We start from the raw sequence: 18,255 nt of genomic DNA, 5'->3' as shown, positions 1-18,255 counted from the left end.
TTGTTGGGTCATTTTAACAGTGGAAGTATCAATTCATTTAAGGACCATAAAAGTCACCCTGATCTGCGCCTTCTTCTCATTAAATTGCAGTTAACACCATTAAATTGAAACATACATGTTTATGGTTTCAGTCCTGCCATCCTGGATTTAATGAGTTCCCAAATTCAGAGGAAACACACACCTTTATTACTTGTAAGTATTAAAGGCAGGAAAGCCCAGACATATAAAAGAAAAATACAAAACCTTCCCCCCTCCCCCCCTTTTAAAATCTAGAAGTACTAAAATGATGACGATTGCCAAGAATACATACCAGATCTACAATCAATATCTTGCCTATATTTAGCTTGTCTCTCAAGTATTTGGCAGTAATTGCAACCGAATTAAAAAAGCAGAACCCCCTGTGAAATAGAGAAGAACAGAAATTTTACAAAGCACATCAGTCAGGAAAACAGTTATAAATAATGTTCTGGACATTTGTGTGTGTGTGTGTTTGAAAAAGCTGTATGATCTCTGAGAGCATAAATCTGCTTCTGGGAGTACCTCAAAAGCCTTTTCAGTCATCTGCTAGCAATTAGAGTTCCTCAGAGACGTGCACATTGCAGGTGATTGCCAGTAACCCCAGTGCTCCAAGATGGGCAATATTCCCTGGTACTTACATGGCTGTTGATTCTTCAGCATGATGGCCTGGGGGCCTTACAACAGCAAAACCGTTCTGTAAGAACAAGATAGGTTTTCAATTACTAGACTTTAAAAGAAGGGGGGAGAGACTCTGTTGTCTTTCTAAAGGGAGCAAGCAAACAGGTTTTGGAATTTATTAGAAGCAACTGAACACCTCCCCCCCCCGCCCTTGTTACCCTTTCATAGAATGAGCTGAAGCAACGAATAGGATCTTAGCTGCACATGTATGTTGAGCTCTCAAGCCGGGCATGGAGCTGATAGCCATCCCCAACCATTTGTGCCGGGCCCCTGATACTGTAAGGTTTCCTTCCTTTGCATGTGAAAGTTTTGTCATTTAGCTATAATGGCTTATAGACATTGATTAGTTCACTGTCCACTGGTTACAACTTAAAAGATCCCTGTGTCTCCAGCATGGAACAGTATATGCAAGCTGGGGGTTGCCCATTCTCTTCCATATCAAGGAAAGTTCTGAGTGCACATCATGCATCTGTAACATTCTGTGACACAAGCAAGCATAGAATAGCTCTATAGAAAGCTATGGGTGTGGATTACAGTCTTCAACTATGCTCTCACCCAGTCTGAGTGGATGGATATCCTCTGACTGGATCCTGTTTTAAATGAGTCTCTTCTTGTAACATTACCCCCCCCCATTTTATTTTATTTTTTGCTGCTTTTAGGATAAATGTATCTGCTGAATGAACGAACACTTCATGCACCTGATGAAGTGGGCTCTGACTCACAAAGGCTTATGATGGAGTAAATTTTGTTAGTCATTAAGGTGCCACTGGATTCTTGTTTTATTCTTCTACTTCATACTATTATGTCTACCACCTAGAATTTGCTACTGAATATTTATATTGTACAAGACAAGCTCGGTTGATTTCTTCCCTATTAATCCATTGATGTCTACACTGCAAATGATCCCATAACAAAAGAACTGCATCTTGACATGGGCAGGAATGTTTTCTTATCTGTCAACTCCTGAGACCAATAAAAAAAGTTCCCAGAGATACACAGTTAAGCAAGAAAAGAGAGAAATAGCAGAATACACTCATTTGGGCCAAAACAACAAGGAAACAGGGTAACAAGCACAAAGTTGATAAGACAAGCTCGGTTGATTTCTTCCCTATTGATTCATTGATGTCTACACTGCAAATGATTCCAGATATATTTTATGTTTGGCCATCCCATAACAAAAGAACTGCATCTTGACAGAGTTCCTCAGAGACGTGCACATTGCAGGTGATTGCCAGTAACCCCAGTGCTCCAAGATGGGCAATATTCCCTGGTACTTACATGGCTGTTGATTCTTCAGCATGATGGCCTGGGGGCCTTACAACAGCAAAACCGTTCTGTAAGAACAAGATAGGTTTTCAATTACTAGACTTTAAAAGAAGGGGGGAGAGACTCTGTTGTCTTTCTAAAGGGAGCAAGCAAACAGGTTTTGGAATTTATTAGAAGCAACTGAACACCTCCCCCCCCCGCCCTTGTTACCCTTTCATAGAATGAGCTGAAGCAACGAATAGGATCTTAGCTGCACATGTATGTTGAGCTCTCAAGCCGGGCATGGAGCTGATAGCCATCCCCAACCATTTGTGCCGGGCCCCTGATACTGTAAGGTTTCCTTCCTTTGCATGTGAAAGTTTTGTCATTTAGCTATAATGGCTTATAGACATTGATTAGTTCACTGTCCACCGGTTACAACTTAAAAGATCCCTGTGTCTCCAGCATGGAACAGTATATGCAAGCTGGGGGTTGCCCATTCTCTTCCATATCAAGGAAAGTTCTGAGTGCACATCATGCATCTGTAACATTCTGTGACACAAGCAAGCATAGAATAGCTCTATAGAAAGCTATGGGTGTGGATTACAGTCTTCAACTATGCTCTCACCCAGTCTGAGTGGATGGATATCCTCTGACTGGATCCTGTTTTAAATGAGTCTCTTCTTGTAACATTACCCCCCCCCATTTTATTTTATTTTTATTTTATTTTAGGATAAATGTATCTGCTGAATGAACGAACACTTCATGCACCTGATAAAGTGGGCTCTGACTCACAAAGGCTTATGATGGAGTAAATTTTGTTAGTCATTAAGGTGCCACTGGATTCTTGTTTTATTCTTCTACTTCATACTATTATGTCTACCACCTAGAATTTGCTACTGAATATTTATATTGTACAAGACAAGCTCGGTTGATTTCTTCCCTATTAATCCATTGATGTCTACACTGCAAATGATCCCATAACAAAAGAACTGCATCTTGACATGGGCAGGAATGTTTTCTTATCTGTCAACTCCTGAGACCAATAAAAAAAGTTCCCAGAGATACACAGTTAAGCAAGAAAAGAGAGAAATAGCAGAATACACTCATTTGGGCCAAAACAACAAGGAAACAGGGTAACAAGCACAAAGTTGATGTGGGATTTTGGTCTGCACACACTTTGTTGTGCTACCAAGAATATGATTGGCCCACCCTGCAGTTCAGCAAAACTTTAAGGAAGGAAGCTCTGGGGTTATGTGATTCCCAGATGCACCCATACAATGCAATAAAGCTCATTCAGTCAAGCCAACCAATGCACAGCAAAACAGCAGCACAAGCAGCAGACCATTGGGCACCTAACAGAAAGAAAATGTCAGCCATCAATTCAAAACCCATTAACTATTTAACTATTACATTGTGCAAAATATAAACATCTTCACAATTATGCAAAGATTTTTATTTCCATGCAGTTGCTTCTTCTTCTTCTTGGTGTGAAGGAGCTGATAAACTTTCTCATACAAAAAGGTCACTGGGGAGATTAGAAGAAGGATGATGGAAATTCCATATTTCACTAGACTATAAATCTAGTTTAGAAGCCTGCCAAAGCTTGCAACTTTATTGTATTTCCTAAGTCAGTTTATAACACACATTCTGGACATTTTATAGAAGATTTTCATACAGAAAAGCCATCAAGAGCTGTGATGTTCAAGGAAGACCTTAAGCTACTGATTCATTGCATTGCAAGTCTCCATCTCCTCTCAGTGCACCATTGAGCAGGCCTATAAATCTCTGCTAAATAACTACTGCCCAGAAATGTAAGAAGGGTTGCAGACCCACAGTCTTTTCTGATAAGGATCATACTGTTAACCAACCTCTGATAGTATATCTCTGAATGAATTAAGATGCATGCTTTTGTGCTTATACGAGACAGTCTCTCACATGTAGAACTCATTCTCTGTGCATGCCTACCATCATAGTTAAAAAAACATAGAAGCTAGTGCCCAGCAGATTGCAGTGACCACCTCCTGAAAATAAACATATAGAAAAGCCAGGCAGGCTTGTCTTCATTGACTGTTTTTCTCCCACTCATATACTCTGAACATACCAACAAACCTGAACTGAGCACCCAAACCAAAGAGTCTCAGTAGTTACATTCAGGTATTTTTGCAAGCTCCAGTTAAGCAGCTTTGTTGGCATCAGGCAGAAACACCACTTGATTACTGAGCTTGCAGATTTCACTTCCTCATTCCGCTTCCCTCCTTTTCTTGAGTGCTTGACTGAAAACTTCCTGGTTTGGTCAATCTCCAGTCTGCCATAATATCCTTCCATGTGACCCAGTATACCAGCCATGGTCATCAGGCAGCCATATGTTGTCTATCCCATCAGATAGGGTGGCCCATCTAGCATTGAACAGAGCCTGGATCTTCTCTATCATTGCTCCAGCTCTGTGGAATGGGCTCCCTGAAGTGGTGAGGGGAGACTCCTCCTCGGACATCATCAGAAGGAGAAGAATATGAGATCCCCACCCCCAAATTGTAAAAGTGACCCCAGTTTAAAATTCTGGTTGGTGAGGAGAAAATAACTACAGTTTTTTACTCAATGATGACAAAACTGTTTTGCCATGATTTTTGCAGTTACTGTACATGTTGTATGTGTATGTATAATGGCGGTAGCAGAGTCAGACATTTTGTTTCATGCTTTAGAGGCTTCAAGACACCTTATAGCCCAGACACAGGTCACCCACAGACATCACAATAAACCTCTGTTTGTTCATGATAAGGCTTTCTTGCAATGATCACCTGCCCCTCCCTCCTACCCTCATGAGCAGAGCACAATTGAAAACTTCCTGGTTTAGCTAACCTTCAAACTTTAATTTGTTGTGACATCCAGATGCATGTGCCTGGAAAAACCGGAATTAATTTCCTCCCCATCCACCAAAATTTTAAACTGGGATTAAACTGTGGTTGAAATCCCGATTTGTGGGAAGGAAACACTCAAGTTTTTCCCAGATGCTGACATTGTTGGACTTCATGTCAAATTGGAGTTTGACTGAAGACTTCCCACACTAGGAAGCTTTCCATCATACCTCTGTGTGTAAAGACGGGGGAAGGGGGGGAGGCAGTGTGTGAGCATGGCGAACAAGCCATATCCACACCAGTCACAAACAAAGGAGATTTGTTGAGGTATTTGATTCCAGATATACATGTTTTTTTTCTTTTTTAAATGCCATCCTGAATAAGAGACATAATGTCTGCTGGACTCCGCATCATTCTCTCAAAGTCACTTGCCCTTAATCTGTTTAGAAATTGAGAGATACCTACCTTCTCTCAAAGTGGATGGGGCTTTTCTCAGGATATGATGCTTTGCTATACTTAGAAGCAGGAAGGTCTTTTCCCAGGTCAGATTTTGTTTGGATTTTTCTTTGTAGGGGGAGGGGAATTAAGTGTTTTTCATGATCTTTCTTTAGCCTTCTGTTTGCAGCAAGTAGAGCGGTTTATTTTATTGAGTAACTTTTCTGGATTATGACACTCTTTACCTTGGATTTTGCAGGTTGATGTCTGAGAGGCGAGTAGGGAGATGGCTATATCTTATACTAGAGCATTAATCAGAATGACATTCTGGTCTCTTTCTACTTTCTTGCCATTTCTTGCTTCTGCTGCTCAGTATGTAACTCACCTACCTACATAGATATAATGTTATAAATAATGGATTCCCCAATAGACACATAAATGTGCTGCAGAGGGCATCATAGCCTCGATGGGGATTCAGTTTGGTGTAGCGGTTAAGAGCAGCGGTCTTTAATCTGGAGAACCAGGTTTGATTTCCCACTCCTCCTCCACAGCTGGGTGACCTTGGGCCAGTCACAGTTCTTGCAGAGCTCTCTCAGTCCCACCAACCTCACAGGGTGTCTGTTCTGGGAAGAGGAAGGGAAGGAGATTATAAACCGCTCTGAGACTCCAGGTGAAGGGCAGGGTATAAATCCTACTCTCCTCCTCCTCCTCCTCCTTGTTTCTTCTTTAATTTCTAGAGTTCCAAGTAGCTTAAGACAGGAGCTCTGTTGCCATTTTTTATTTTCTTTTTGGGTTCACGTAAAATAGTTCAGGAAAGAAAGGGAACCATGCATTTGAAGCATGGCCCTGCTGCCTGCTGTTAAAAATTACAATTGTTAACACAATTCTAAGGCTATAGATTACAACCAGGAAGTAAGTTAGTTTCCTGACTTGCACACAAATTTGGCCTCATCCACATACCTTCTAATTATAACTATCTAGTACAGACCCTATTTCCTCACTTCATATGAGGGTTTCTATGCAGCACTGAATATGTACTTAACACAAACGCTTAGTAAAAATGGTACCTATTTAAAAAACCCCATCTCTTAGGGAGTGACACTGAATTGTGAAGGTTCATACAATTTTAATACTTTGAAAGTGAGATACCAACCAAAAACAAGTATATTCTAAATGTGAGAATATGCTTTTCAGTTTTCAAGAAAATGTATCTTTACAAGTTAGGGGTTTTTAATTCTTTGGTAGAGCAGCAAGTGGCAGTGGCTCACAGTGCCTCTAAACTCTTACCCATGTAATTTGAGTACATCTATTCTCTATTAAAAATGAGGGATATACATTCCATAGAAAATTAAACAGGTCCAAAGTCCACTTCACTTTATAATAATTGCAGTTTTGTACACCCTTGAAGAATTGGGTGGGAGTGTTAAGCCAGGTCAAACCAAGCTTCGTTGAAAGAAAGTCTTTACAGAGCCATTTCCCACTACCACTGGCCACTCCAAGTCCTGACCATGTAATAATTAGCCAAGTTTTATTATGTATGCCAGATTTGAACTTAGTCAGAAGTTGTTTCATTGTCAGAAAGATCTGACACTACTTCTGGCTCTCGACAAAATTGTACCATATTAGCAGGAGGGAATGTGAATTCATTTATTTGGGCAATACTAAATACCAGACAGTGATCTCAGAACAGTGGGTGAAGGTCAGACAGAAAAGCAAAAATATACTCCAGAGATAGACAGTCTAACACCGAAGCAGTATGTCGAAAGTGTAGCCAACACACATAAATTCAAAGCATTTTTACACAGACACTTGTTTATACTAGGATACAGACACCATTATACATAGACAGAAGGTTAAACTGATTGACAGAAATGCACATTAGAAGAAAGATTCATGTATTTGTCATTATAAGCCTGATTTCTGTGTGTTTTAAACTTCAGGATATGATTGAGTTGAAATGGTATAAAGTCTAGAAGTGCCTGAATGCATAATGAGAAATCAGCAGTACAACGAAGTCTTTACTCCAGGGAGAAACATTATTGTTTTAGTTCTATCACTGGGTTATTGGGAGGGAAAATGAGAACTAAGTCTCATCACTGATTAAAATCTCACTAATTTCTGCACTACATATGAAACAGGTTACTTGTTTTCCCGTGCACCATGACCACCACCATCATCTTCTTTTTCTTCATCAATTCTCAAATAACGAAGTAGAAGCCTAAAGGGAGCTATATGGCTTCTGTAGGTGTGCTGAGACTCTGTTAAAATGTTATCAGTTTGGCTGAGTACAGACTTCAGACTGGCAGGAAGTCATCTCAGAGTCTGCCTGCCAAGGCCAGCTTGGGAAGGAAAATAATGGGTTCAGATCCCAGAAAGTAAAGTTTAGGTTGTATATTAGGACATTGCTCCTCACAGTGAGGAAGCCATGAAACCAATTAACCAGAAAAGATGCCAATGTGGGGTAGTGGTTAGAGGACTGATCTAGGGTCTAGGAGGTCAGAGTTCAAATCCCCAATCTGCCATAGACAATCACTTTTTCTCGGGCAATGAAAACCCTACTCACATCTTCCTTTCTCACTGCCTCTTATTTCTCTTGTAGCAGAGATGGCACTTGAGAAGGCCTTCTTGATTGGAGAAGAGCCAGGGAGTCCTACTGGGTTATACACCAGTCCCTGACTGCCCCCTGAGTTCCAGAGAGCTCCTTTATATATGTGCCTGCCTTTTCTGGAGGGCTTAACATTTTGAAATGATGCCATTACTAGTTTAAGGTGATCCACCTCTGCCTGCCTTAAAACAGATTTGTTTAAAAACAACTGGAAAAACCAGCAAATTTTGGAAAGGCAGGGTACAAATTCTCTAAATAAATAAGCACACCTGCAAAGAATATTCTACTATTTTTAACTTTCAGAGTTGCAGTCCCTTCTCCAGCCCCCAGTGAGGAATTAAGAATATTTTCCTTTTATCCATAATACCAAATAAAGTGTTACATGGAGCTGAAATAGGCTCAACAAGTTGGAAAGGGCCAATCTAGTCCAATTCCCTGTGCAGTGCAAGAAATCCAGACTAGAGCAACTCCGACAGAGGGCTGTCCAGCCTCTTCTTTACTTCCTCCAGTGACGGATGCTTACTACCCTCCAGGGAATTGTATCAGTCAAAGTAAATTCCCAACTAGATTCAAATTTTGATATTCAGATCAGTAAACTACACTACACTAGAGCTGCTATCCTACGCACACTTATCTGAGAGTCAGCACCAATGACACCAGCCCCATAGCCAGAACATTTTCTGTGGGGGGGGGAGCAAAGACCGGGAGTAGGGAGCTTAATTAGATTACCACTGCACCAAGAGGTGGAGCAAGGGCTGGCGGAGTGGAGCAGAAGGTGAAGCTGGCCAGAGTGGCCTGAAGGAGCTGCTGGCCTCAATCCGGGTGGGGGGTCAGCATTGCCTGTTTCCATTGGAAAGCTGTGGAGAGAGTTATCAAAGCTGGGCGTGCACTCAGATGTCCCCTTTGCATTAGGGCACAGTTGCAATCAAGCAATCCCACTCCCAAGGCTGCCCTATGCAAAGCAATGAGTCCTGGGAACAGGGGCGGGGAAAGAGATACCTCACACATGCAGGCCACCCCCATCGCCAGTCCCGGGGCAGAGGAAAGCGCACTGTGGCTGCACCAAGAGGCCATTCCAAAGTGTGGGGTGGGCCATTATGCTCATTGGTCACCCCAGGCTCTCAGGGGCAGTAAGGGACCAGGAGGGGAGGGGCAGAGCAAATTCGGGAGGCAGTGTCACCCCCAGGGCCCCCCAGGCCTATGGGCCTGAATGACATGCATAGGATTGTGCTGTAGATCTTATGTGATGAGATCAATGAAACAGCCTCATAGCCACCCTGCATCCAGTTAATTCATATGCAAATCCCAGTGCTTACAGTTTAAGTGCTACACTACTTATTTACTGCATTTCTGTCTAATCTTTCTTCCATCATGGAATTCAAAAAGGTTTACACGGAGAACGTTCCCATCCATATGCTGACCAGATCTGAGTTTTCTTAGTTTCAGCATACACCCTCCAGCCATATCTAGACCCACAATGTGGTTCTGGTGCTGCACGTCACTAGCATTTATTAGAAAATGGGAGAAATAGTCTATGAATCTACCAATTTGCTTACACTAAAGTATCCTATCCAGAGAACTATTAACTCAATTCTTTTAATAACTGAAACAACATCATTATTACATCCAGCCCCGTTACTGAGCTGTTGATCAAACCACACGCTGTCATAAATATCATACAAATTGTCTAGAGTCTCAGAGTTTATGATACTTGCTTTACAGACAGATGGGGAACAGTGATTCAAAGAATCTGAAAACCACCATGTGTCACTCTGTAGATTAGATTCAGAACTGTTGAAAGTTTGTGGTTTGCTGTCCCATGATTTCAGTCGGTTATGAATCAGACTGGGACAGTAGATCTTGCAGTGCAGTTCTAGGGAGACTTAAACCCTTCTAAATCTATTGGTTTCAATAGGTTTTGAAGAGGTTACCTCTGCTTAGGATTGCACTGTCTATCACATGGAAAAAGTTTTAAGGTTGCTTTGAGACAGAAAGAAGCTCTATGTCTATATGCTCAACCACTTGTCTTATATCTAATGGTTCTTTTTATATTTCCACAATGGCTGAACTAGAAGGGGCTGTTCTCATCCCTTCCTTACTCAGATTTTAACTATGCTACCTGAAATCAAATGTAAAAAAGGAATTTTTCCTAGTAAGATTCATCACTGATTGGGGAACACCTTTTTAAAAACATTCTGGAAGTCTTTCAGACAGGTTGCATTTTGGGACTTTTGCTCTCTGCATTTGCCCTGTACACTGTGAAGGCTTTATAATATTGAAATTTATTTGAAATAGCAATTTTTATGTTTCATTCACGTAACACTGAAATAGCAAACAGACAGCAGGGTAACAATGACTGGATACAGCAAACATTGTTTTGATACTGATCAGACTTGACATATCAAAAGAAACCATCCCAGGAAAGCCTACAGTTTTCATTTCCAAGGATATTCATTTCAAACTATTTTAATTCAGTCAAATGATCCCTGACTACCAAAAGGGCAGTTGTACACACTCCATCTGAAGAGGAATTTGAAGGGACACTGTGCTTGTTTTGGTTCAGTTCAACTGGATGTTTATGATACTATCAGGCCTTATCATGGGGTTCTCTCTCCTCTCCGCACTGCCACTGCACTGCTGTTCTTAGCCGGTGGAATTTTATGACAGCATCTTAGAGTTTGCTGGGAAATTCCTTTCTATTACATTTATTTTGAGAGCTGATGTAGCGTAGTGGCTACAATTCTAAGCTGCAAGCTGGGAGGTCCCTTGCACAGATCTTGTCTTGGCCATGGAGTCATTAGACAGCCTTAGGCAAGCCACACTCTCTGTCTCAATTCAGCCCCTCCCCTTCCTGAAATACAGAAATAACAATAATTCCATTCCGCCCTATAGGACAGTTGCAATGATTACAGAAATATAATGTGTACAGGCATATGCACATTATATTACACGCAGATTACAGGCATATAATGTGTATGAAACATTGTTGTATACTGAAAAGTCTTACACAAATGCTAAATGTTCTTATTTTAAAGACTGCTCTGGAAACCTTTCAAATGTACTGCCTTATGATGAAGCTTTTCAAAAGGGTTTAAAGCAGCACAATAAAATATATGACTCAGGAACAGCTAGGGTCCAAAGACAGATCAAGTAAACATGGGACGTAGCCATGTGGCTATTTTCAATATGGCAGCTAGTCTCTTTTTGTTAGTAAAAAGGTAAAGGTAAAGGTTCCCTTGCTTGAAAGCCAGTCAAATCCGACTCTAGGGTTGCAGTGCTCATGTCCGTTTCAAAGCCGAAGAGCCAGCGCTGTCCAAAGATGTTTCCGTGGTCATGTGGCCGGCATGACTAAACACCAAGGCGCCCGGAACGCTGTTACCTTCCCACTGAAGTGGTACCTATTTATCTACTTGCAATTTCTTGCTTTCGAACTGCTAGGTTGGCAGGAGCTGGAACTAGAGACGGGAGCTCACTCCGTCATGCGGCACACTCGGGTCTCGAACTGCTGAACTACCAACCTTCCACAGCCTGCAGTTCAGCGTCTTAACCACTTGAGCTACTGCAGCTCCTCTTTTTGTTAGTAGGGCAACAGAAATAGCAAGCATGGCTCCATTGGCAAATTTGGAGCTTTCCTGCAGATGGCCTTAAATTCTAACACGATGTACTTGTTGCATGTCTATACTACTGAAGGGAGCCAAAATCTAGGATGTCAGATAGAAAGGGCTATGATAGAACCTCTGAGACACACAGGTCCCAGTTGGCCACTGTTGTTATCCCTGCTCCTCCAGCACTTGATCAAGAAGTTGGAACACTGTTCAAGAAAGTATGTCATAGCCACAGTGCTTTGGCAGAATCATATATGCATAACACACTGCAAAACAGGCAAGCTAATTGGAATTTTGAGCCATCTTTACACATATAATTAATATAGTCTTATTTCACTTTTCTTTTTTCAGAGAACAGATGTGAGAGGAGTGGCCAATGCTTGTTTAAGGAAGTGACTGTAGCCTTAATCCTAATGTGTTTTTCCATGTCAATGTTATGTAGGGCCTTTGGCTTCCTTTTCCAGTGTCCTCAGTTCACAATAAAACAATGGCCACCATCAATCACTTCAATGCAGTCCCGTAAGACCAGCAGGAATATTTGTCAAGAACACCAGAGAGTTGGGAAAACTGAAGTGCTTCTTTCCATCGCCAAGAGAGGAGTCAACAGCCATGTTCCATCTGAAGCCATGTTTCTTCTTTAAGACCAAATAAAATCTTTCTCAGATCTTCTGTTGCAGGCTCAAATAAACTACAAGGCATTGTGCATTTTCAGAATATATGTCTGCCAATGCTGAAAAATTTCTCACCCAATCATCTTACTGACACTATGAATCCCAGTACCTGATCTGGATGGTCCAGGCTAGCCTGATCTAATCAGATCTTAGAAACTAAGCAGGGTCAACTCTGGCTAGTATTTGGATGGGAGACCCCCAAGGAATACCAAGGTCATGATCTGGAGGCAGGCAATGGCAAACCACCTCTGAACATCTCTTGCCTTGAAAGTCCTATGGGGTTGCCATAAGTAAACTGTGACTTGACAGCAAAAAACAACATGAATCCCAAGCTGCATTTCAAATACAACCAACAGCCTAATGTTTCAACATTTTTAAGCTTTAATGTGCTCAGTGGTTTTATTAAGTGATATATGGGTGCACAACAAACCATTCATGCAGAATAACTTGTACTGAACTGCTCTGCAGACCCATAGATTATAGGGAAATTAATCCTTTGTGTGGTTTTAAGAGGATGAAACTTCAGAGCAAGGATGGTTAAAAGTGCACTGAAACCCACTAAGAGGCTTCCGAGAGGTACCTCTGTTTGTCTTTTGCAACAAGACCAAACAAAAAAGTCTTGTAACACCTTAAGGACTAACAGTTACAGTTTGTTGGAGTTTAATAGCCCATAGTCCATGCACTATAAAATGAATTTTAAGAATTAAAAATTACAATAAAACAAAAGTTTGCCACATCCACAATACAGCTTTTGCAGAGGCTGCTCAAAAATTATCTTAATCTTGAAATATTAGGAATGGTCGAGTACTACAGTAGCCATTTTCTAAGAAATCTCTCTCTGGCTGTTGCATACTTTGGACAGTAGAAAAAAGTATGGGACAACGAACGAACCACTGCCAAAGGACAGTCACAAAAGCACTGGTCTGGAGGTGTCTTAAGGAACTGGCTCTTCATCTGGGCTGTTGGCAGCACATTACAACATGTGATCATATATGACCACTACAGTTTTGGAACTGCCAGCATACTGAGTTAGTGAAGCGGATCAAATTGGGTAGAGTACTTAATTCCCAGATGGAGCAGGGAGAATTTCCATGCAGCGTCTTTTTGGAGAGAGTCCCAGTCCTGTTTAAGCAGCTTCTCTATAAGTAATGCTTGTATATTTTTTTCAGTTAGATTTCTTAATTTCCATAAATTTTATTTCCATGTCCACAGTTCTATTACATTTTGATCAACAGCACTCATGGGCTGCTGATATGGCGAAAACTGGGAGATCTTCGGAATTTAACAGTCTGTGCTTAAAACTTACTATATATTTCCAAATCAGTGCTGAAATATTTGGAAGTCCCAGTTCAAGTTGTATAACTGAGGAAGCTATACATGGTGGTAAAGCTAGTATTTTGCGAAAGAAGGTTAGCTGAAGTTTATTTAGTTGTTTTATTAGGCCCAGGAACCAGATCTGGGAACCATACAGCATGTGCAGTATCACAAGAGCTTCATATGCCTTCAGAAGTGCTGGCACATATGGAGCGCCTTGGATAAAGAAAAACTTCCCCTGAAAGCCAGCAAAGCTAAGATGATTTTTTGCTTGAGATATTGAACATGCTTGGAGCAAGATAAATTTGACTGGAACACAATTCTTAGGTATCTAAATTCATTGACATGTTGTAATTTGTAGGTACCAATTTTCCATCTTTTGTTTGATCGTTTTGTTGACTTTGTAAATACCATGATCTTGCATTTGTCTTCATTTATCTCCAAAAGTTTACTATAAAGGCAATGAATGCTTTTATAGTGTGTTTTTTAGACCATTCTGGAGAGCAAGACAAAGTCGTCAGCATATAGCAAGGCAGGTACTGGGCAATTTCCCAGACACAATGTGTGGGTGGAGATGCCTTGCAAGCTTGGAACAAAGTCATTTGAATACAGGTTGAATAGATGAGGACTAACAGTTTTATTGTGATTAGGGATGGGCATGAACCGGCTCACAAACTTTTGTTCATGATGAATTTTGTCCGGTTTGTGGTTCACGAATTGAAGTTTATGAACTACAGGCCAGCCATGAATGTCCACAAGCTTTTAAAGCAGTTTGTTGAGGAATGTGGAGAGCAAAATGCAGGGATTCAAACCCCTGCTTTCTCCTCCCCATAAAAGCTGCCAAAAATAAGAAACAGTTGAGCTGAGGGGGCTTTCTTGGGCAGCCAGGCCCTGGGGTTAGTTGCCCAAGAAAGCCCATTTAAACAGCTGAGACATGGGAGCAGCCTATTCCATCAGCTCAGCTGTTTAGAACCAGAAACAACTGAGCCATGGGAGCAGGCTGCCACCATGGTTCAGCTGTTTTGGGCATGAACCTCATAATCCCAGTTTGGTTTGGTTTGTATGCAAGCTGACTGGGTTCGTGGTTTAGTTTGTGGCTTGCCCACAAACCGAACCACATTTTTGTAGTTCATGCCCATCCCTAATTGTGATATAAACTTTTGTGGACTAGTGGACTTCATCAGACACATGACATTCATTAGATCCATGCAAGTCGGCTCTAGTCTATGAAACCTTCTGCCACAGTAACAATGCAGTCCTTATGCAGAGTACGACCACCTAAATGCATAGACTGCAGTAACTGCACTGTCAATCTGCAAGACTTTAAGAGGCCACAAGGCTTGCTTTTGTTTCCATTAAGAGCCAAGGTCTGAAGATCTCCTTTAGGCTCATCTCTTTCAAGAAAAGAAAGGTTAATAGATGTCACATCACACAGGATAAGAATAGAACGGAACTGAAAGAGAGCAATACCATTAGAACACTTATCATTCACCATAGGCTAAGCCTGCTGTGCTCTAGGGTCCTTAACATTTGGAGTGACATGCTAAATATCTGCACAAAGTGCCTACCTAACAATAGACTAAAGCTCCATTGTGATGGATCATTCTGTCCAGTTTGCTGCATTCACTGGAAAAAATACCCATGTTTAGATTCTACAGGTAGAGGTGACTTTTCCCCCTTTTACAACAAGGAATAATTTACTATCTGTCCTTAAAGTGAGATTCAAGTAGGCTGTATTGTTTTATAGTTTCACAGCTGGTACTTTGTCCACTAGCCAGAAACAATAAAAAGACCAAATAGTTCACAAGGGATTTCAAATGGAATGAAGAGATGTTTATTGTAACTACAGATACAGCATTTTAAATTTGCCTGGTTTGGGTCAGTTATCAAGTCATGCTGCTATGCTATGTCTTCCATAGAATGGGGGGGGGGACTTAGGAGATTGGTTGAAATGTTTAAAGGCTCCCATTTACAGGTTATTGTATGTATATGGCATATCTGGACAGGCACTCTATTGGTGAGGTAAGTTCAGAATCTGGTAAATGAGCCCACTGTTCAGTTATGCCATATATTTCTATGTGACTGTGTGCATGTCCTCTCATATCCTGCATTCAGATGTCATGAGCAAGTCACAAGCCCCTTCCACCTTGCATGCAGAACCAAGACTAAAGATATCCCAAACCAGCAAATCTTCAGTCTAACCACCATTTGTTGTGATATCCAGATTGAGAACTTTAACAAATCAAGGTTTGTTTCCTGCCATGAATCAGGATTCTAACCCTAAATTGTTAAAGAGCCTGAATTCAAGTATATCAGCAAATTAAGGTTGAATGGAAGAACCTTGGCACAGCACATGATGGGAGGGGGAAGGGAGACAGAGAATTTCTGGCTTATTCACAAAATGATCAAACTGTGGATTGTTCTTGATTTTTAAATGCAGCCACTGATTTGGATAATACCTGAAGTTTTGTTAGCTATGTTTAATGTGCTCATCAAAACATGGGCCACTGCATAAACTATGATTAGTTAAGAGTATATCAAACCAGGATCCGAAATTCTAGTCTGCAGATAGTTTACTAACCAAAGCTAGCCTCAACTATAGCTTTGCATGATGTACAAACGCAACCATCCTGGCTCATTCCTGGCTTGTTCCCTGGCACTGCCCTTGCGACAATGCAGGTCAAGATACCAGCTGGATCTCAGTAGGATGATTCTGGGGAAAGAACAGAGGCATTTGTCAAGGCAAACCTGGATGTGAGCTAAATCTTGATTTTACAAACTAATCATAAGTGAAATAAATCATGGTTTTGCACTATGTCTAAACTGAGCCAGTGTATCTGTTAAATAATTCTATTTATGTTAAATTGATAAAATAGCAGTACATCTTGCAAACTGTGCAACCATATCTGATTTCTAAAAGTATGTACAGGAGAAAAATTACATGGATAGATTGATTATTTAAAAAACATTCTGTGTGAATGCACAATGAAATCGACACCCAAAAGTTGCTACTAAAGCTCTCTAGCAACATAGTTAGAAATCCAATAAGCTTCCTTCAATTACACATAGGTTAAGAAAGCAATTTTCTGTTGTAAAGATGGGGGGGGAACCCTACCTCACCATTTTAATTTATGGAGGAATGGTTTTAAGGAGTGGCTTGAGTTTTATGACCTTTTCAGTATTTCTTGAAAACAAAATCCAGACAACTACTTTGTATTCTCTGTTATTATTTAAACAATAAGACTGTTTCTAAAAACATTGTTATGAACTCTCCGCTTCCTTGAGTGACGAGAAGTTCCATAGGCAGTACAGGATTTGGTTTCCTTTAGAAAAGAGAATGATGTTTACAGAATATTCTCTTTATTTATCAACGGATATAAATATTAGCAAATATTCTGAGAGCCAGTGTGGTGTAGTGGTTAAGAGTGGTGGACTAGGAGACCCAGGTTCAAATTCCTGACTTGTACCATGGAAACTTGCTGGGTGACCTTGGGCCAGTCACACTTCCTTAGCGCAACCTACCTCATGGGGTTATTGTGAGGATAAAATGGAGGAGAGGAGAATGATGTAAGACACTTTGGGTCCTCATTGGGGAAACTGGCAGGATATAAATGAATCAAATACATAATAAATAAATAAATTTACAAGCAGAGTATGGCAAAGACAAATAGGCTCCTATATACAGAAAGCCTACCATGCACCGGATTCCCAGAGAGCCACTTCTGCAATCACCCATGCTTACATCATCAGTTTCAAAAAAACTTCAGCTAGGAATGTTAAGCTCTATCTCACTCATGATTGAGCCAAATCAGGGAGATATTACACACACACACACACAAAATCCCATTTCACAACTAGTGGTTCCCTTTCTGTGGTCATTCAGAGGGCCTTGAAAACAAGTAAAAATGATCAGTGTATACTTACCCCACAGGTACGGATACTGAGAATGTCGTGGTTATGCAGGTAAATTTGAAAAATTGAAAATATCTATACAGTGTGCAACTGCAATAAAAAAGGCCAACGCTATGCTGGGGATTATTAGGAAGGGAATTGTAAACAAATCAGACAGTATCATAATGCCCCTGTATAAATCGATGGTGTGACCTCATTTGGAGTACTGTGTACAGTTCTGGTCACCACATCTCAAAAAGGATATTATAGCATTGGAAAAAGTGCAGAAAAGGGCAACTAGAATGATAAAAGGGTTGGAACACTTTCCCTATGAAGAAAGGTTAAAGCTCTTGGGGCTCTTTAGCTTGGAGAAACGACGGCTGAGGGGTGACATGATCGAGGTCTATAAGATAATGCATGGGATAAAGCAGGTAGAGAAAGAAGTACTTTTCTCTCTTTCTCACAATACAAAAACTCGTGGGCTCTCAATGAAATTGCTGAGCAGTGGGGTTAGAACAGATAAAAGGAAGTACTTCTTCACCCAAAGAGTGATTAACACATGGAATTCACTGGCACAGGAGGTGGTGGCGGCTACAAGCATGGACAGCTTCAAGAGGGAATTAGATAAGCATATGGAGCTATTAGCCACAAGGTATACTCTGGGGCAAGTGATGCTCTGTATTCTTGGTGCTTGGGGAGGGTCAATAGTGGGAGGGCTTCTAGTGTCCCGGCCCCACTGCTGGACCTCCTGATGGCACCTGGTATTTTTGGCCACTGTGTGACAGAGTGTTGGACTAGATGGGCCATTGGCCTGATCCAGCACTGGCTTCTCGTATGTTCTTATGTTCTTAAATTTACCATTTTATCAAACTGTGATTACTTGGGTGTCAAGTCTTGGATCTTCTCACTTCACTGCTGTCTGACTTGAACAGCATTTT

The 18,255-nt window shown here is 41.0% G+C and overlaps 1 protein-coding gene across 1 annotated transcript in view; it reads right to left on the bottom strand.

The window, feature by feature from the left end:
- Positions 1-18,255, bottom strand: part of LOC107122955 (histone deacetylase 9-like) — a 190,922-nt gene that overhangs the window by 116,325 nt on the left and 56,342 nt on the right. The window contains exons 7-8 of the mRNA XM_015426106.1: positions 1,975-2,030; positions 311-398 (exon numbers count right to left, since the gene is read on the bottom strand). Of these exons, the coding sequence (XP_015281592.1) occupies positions 311-398; positions 1,975-2,030 (144 nt within the window). The remainder of the gene's footprint in view (positions 1-310; positions 399-1,974; positions 2,031-18,255) is intronic.

Source organism: Gekko japonicus, unplaced genomic scaffold, assembly GCF_001447785.1.
Source record: "Gekko japonicus isolate JY-2015 unplaced genomic scaffold, Gekko_japonicus_V1.1 scaffold77, whole genome shotgun sequence".
In the NCBI taxonomy this organism is placed as follows: Eukaryota; Metazoa; Chordata; class Lepidosauria; order Squamata; family Gekkonidae; genus Gekko; species Gekko japonicus.
Note: the sequence above shows the minus strand (reverse complement) of the source record. Positions and strands in the feature narration are given on the sequence as shown.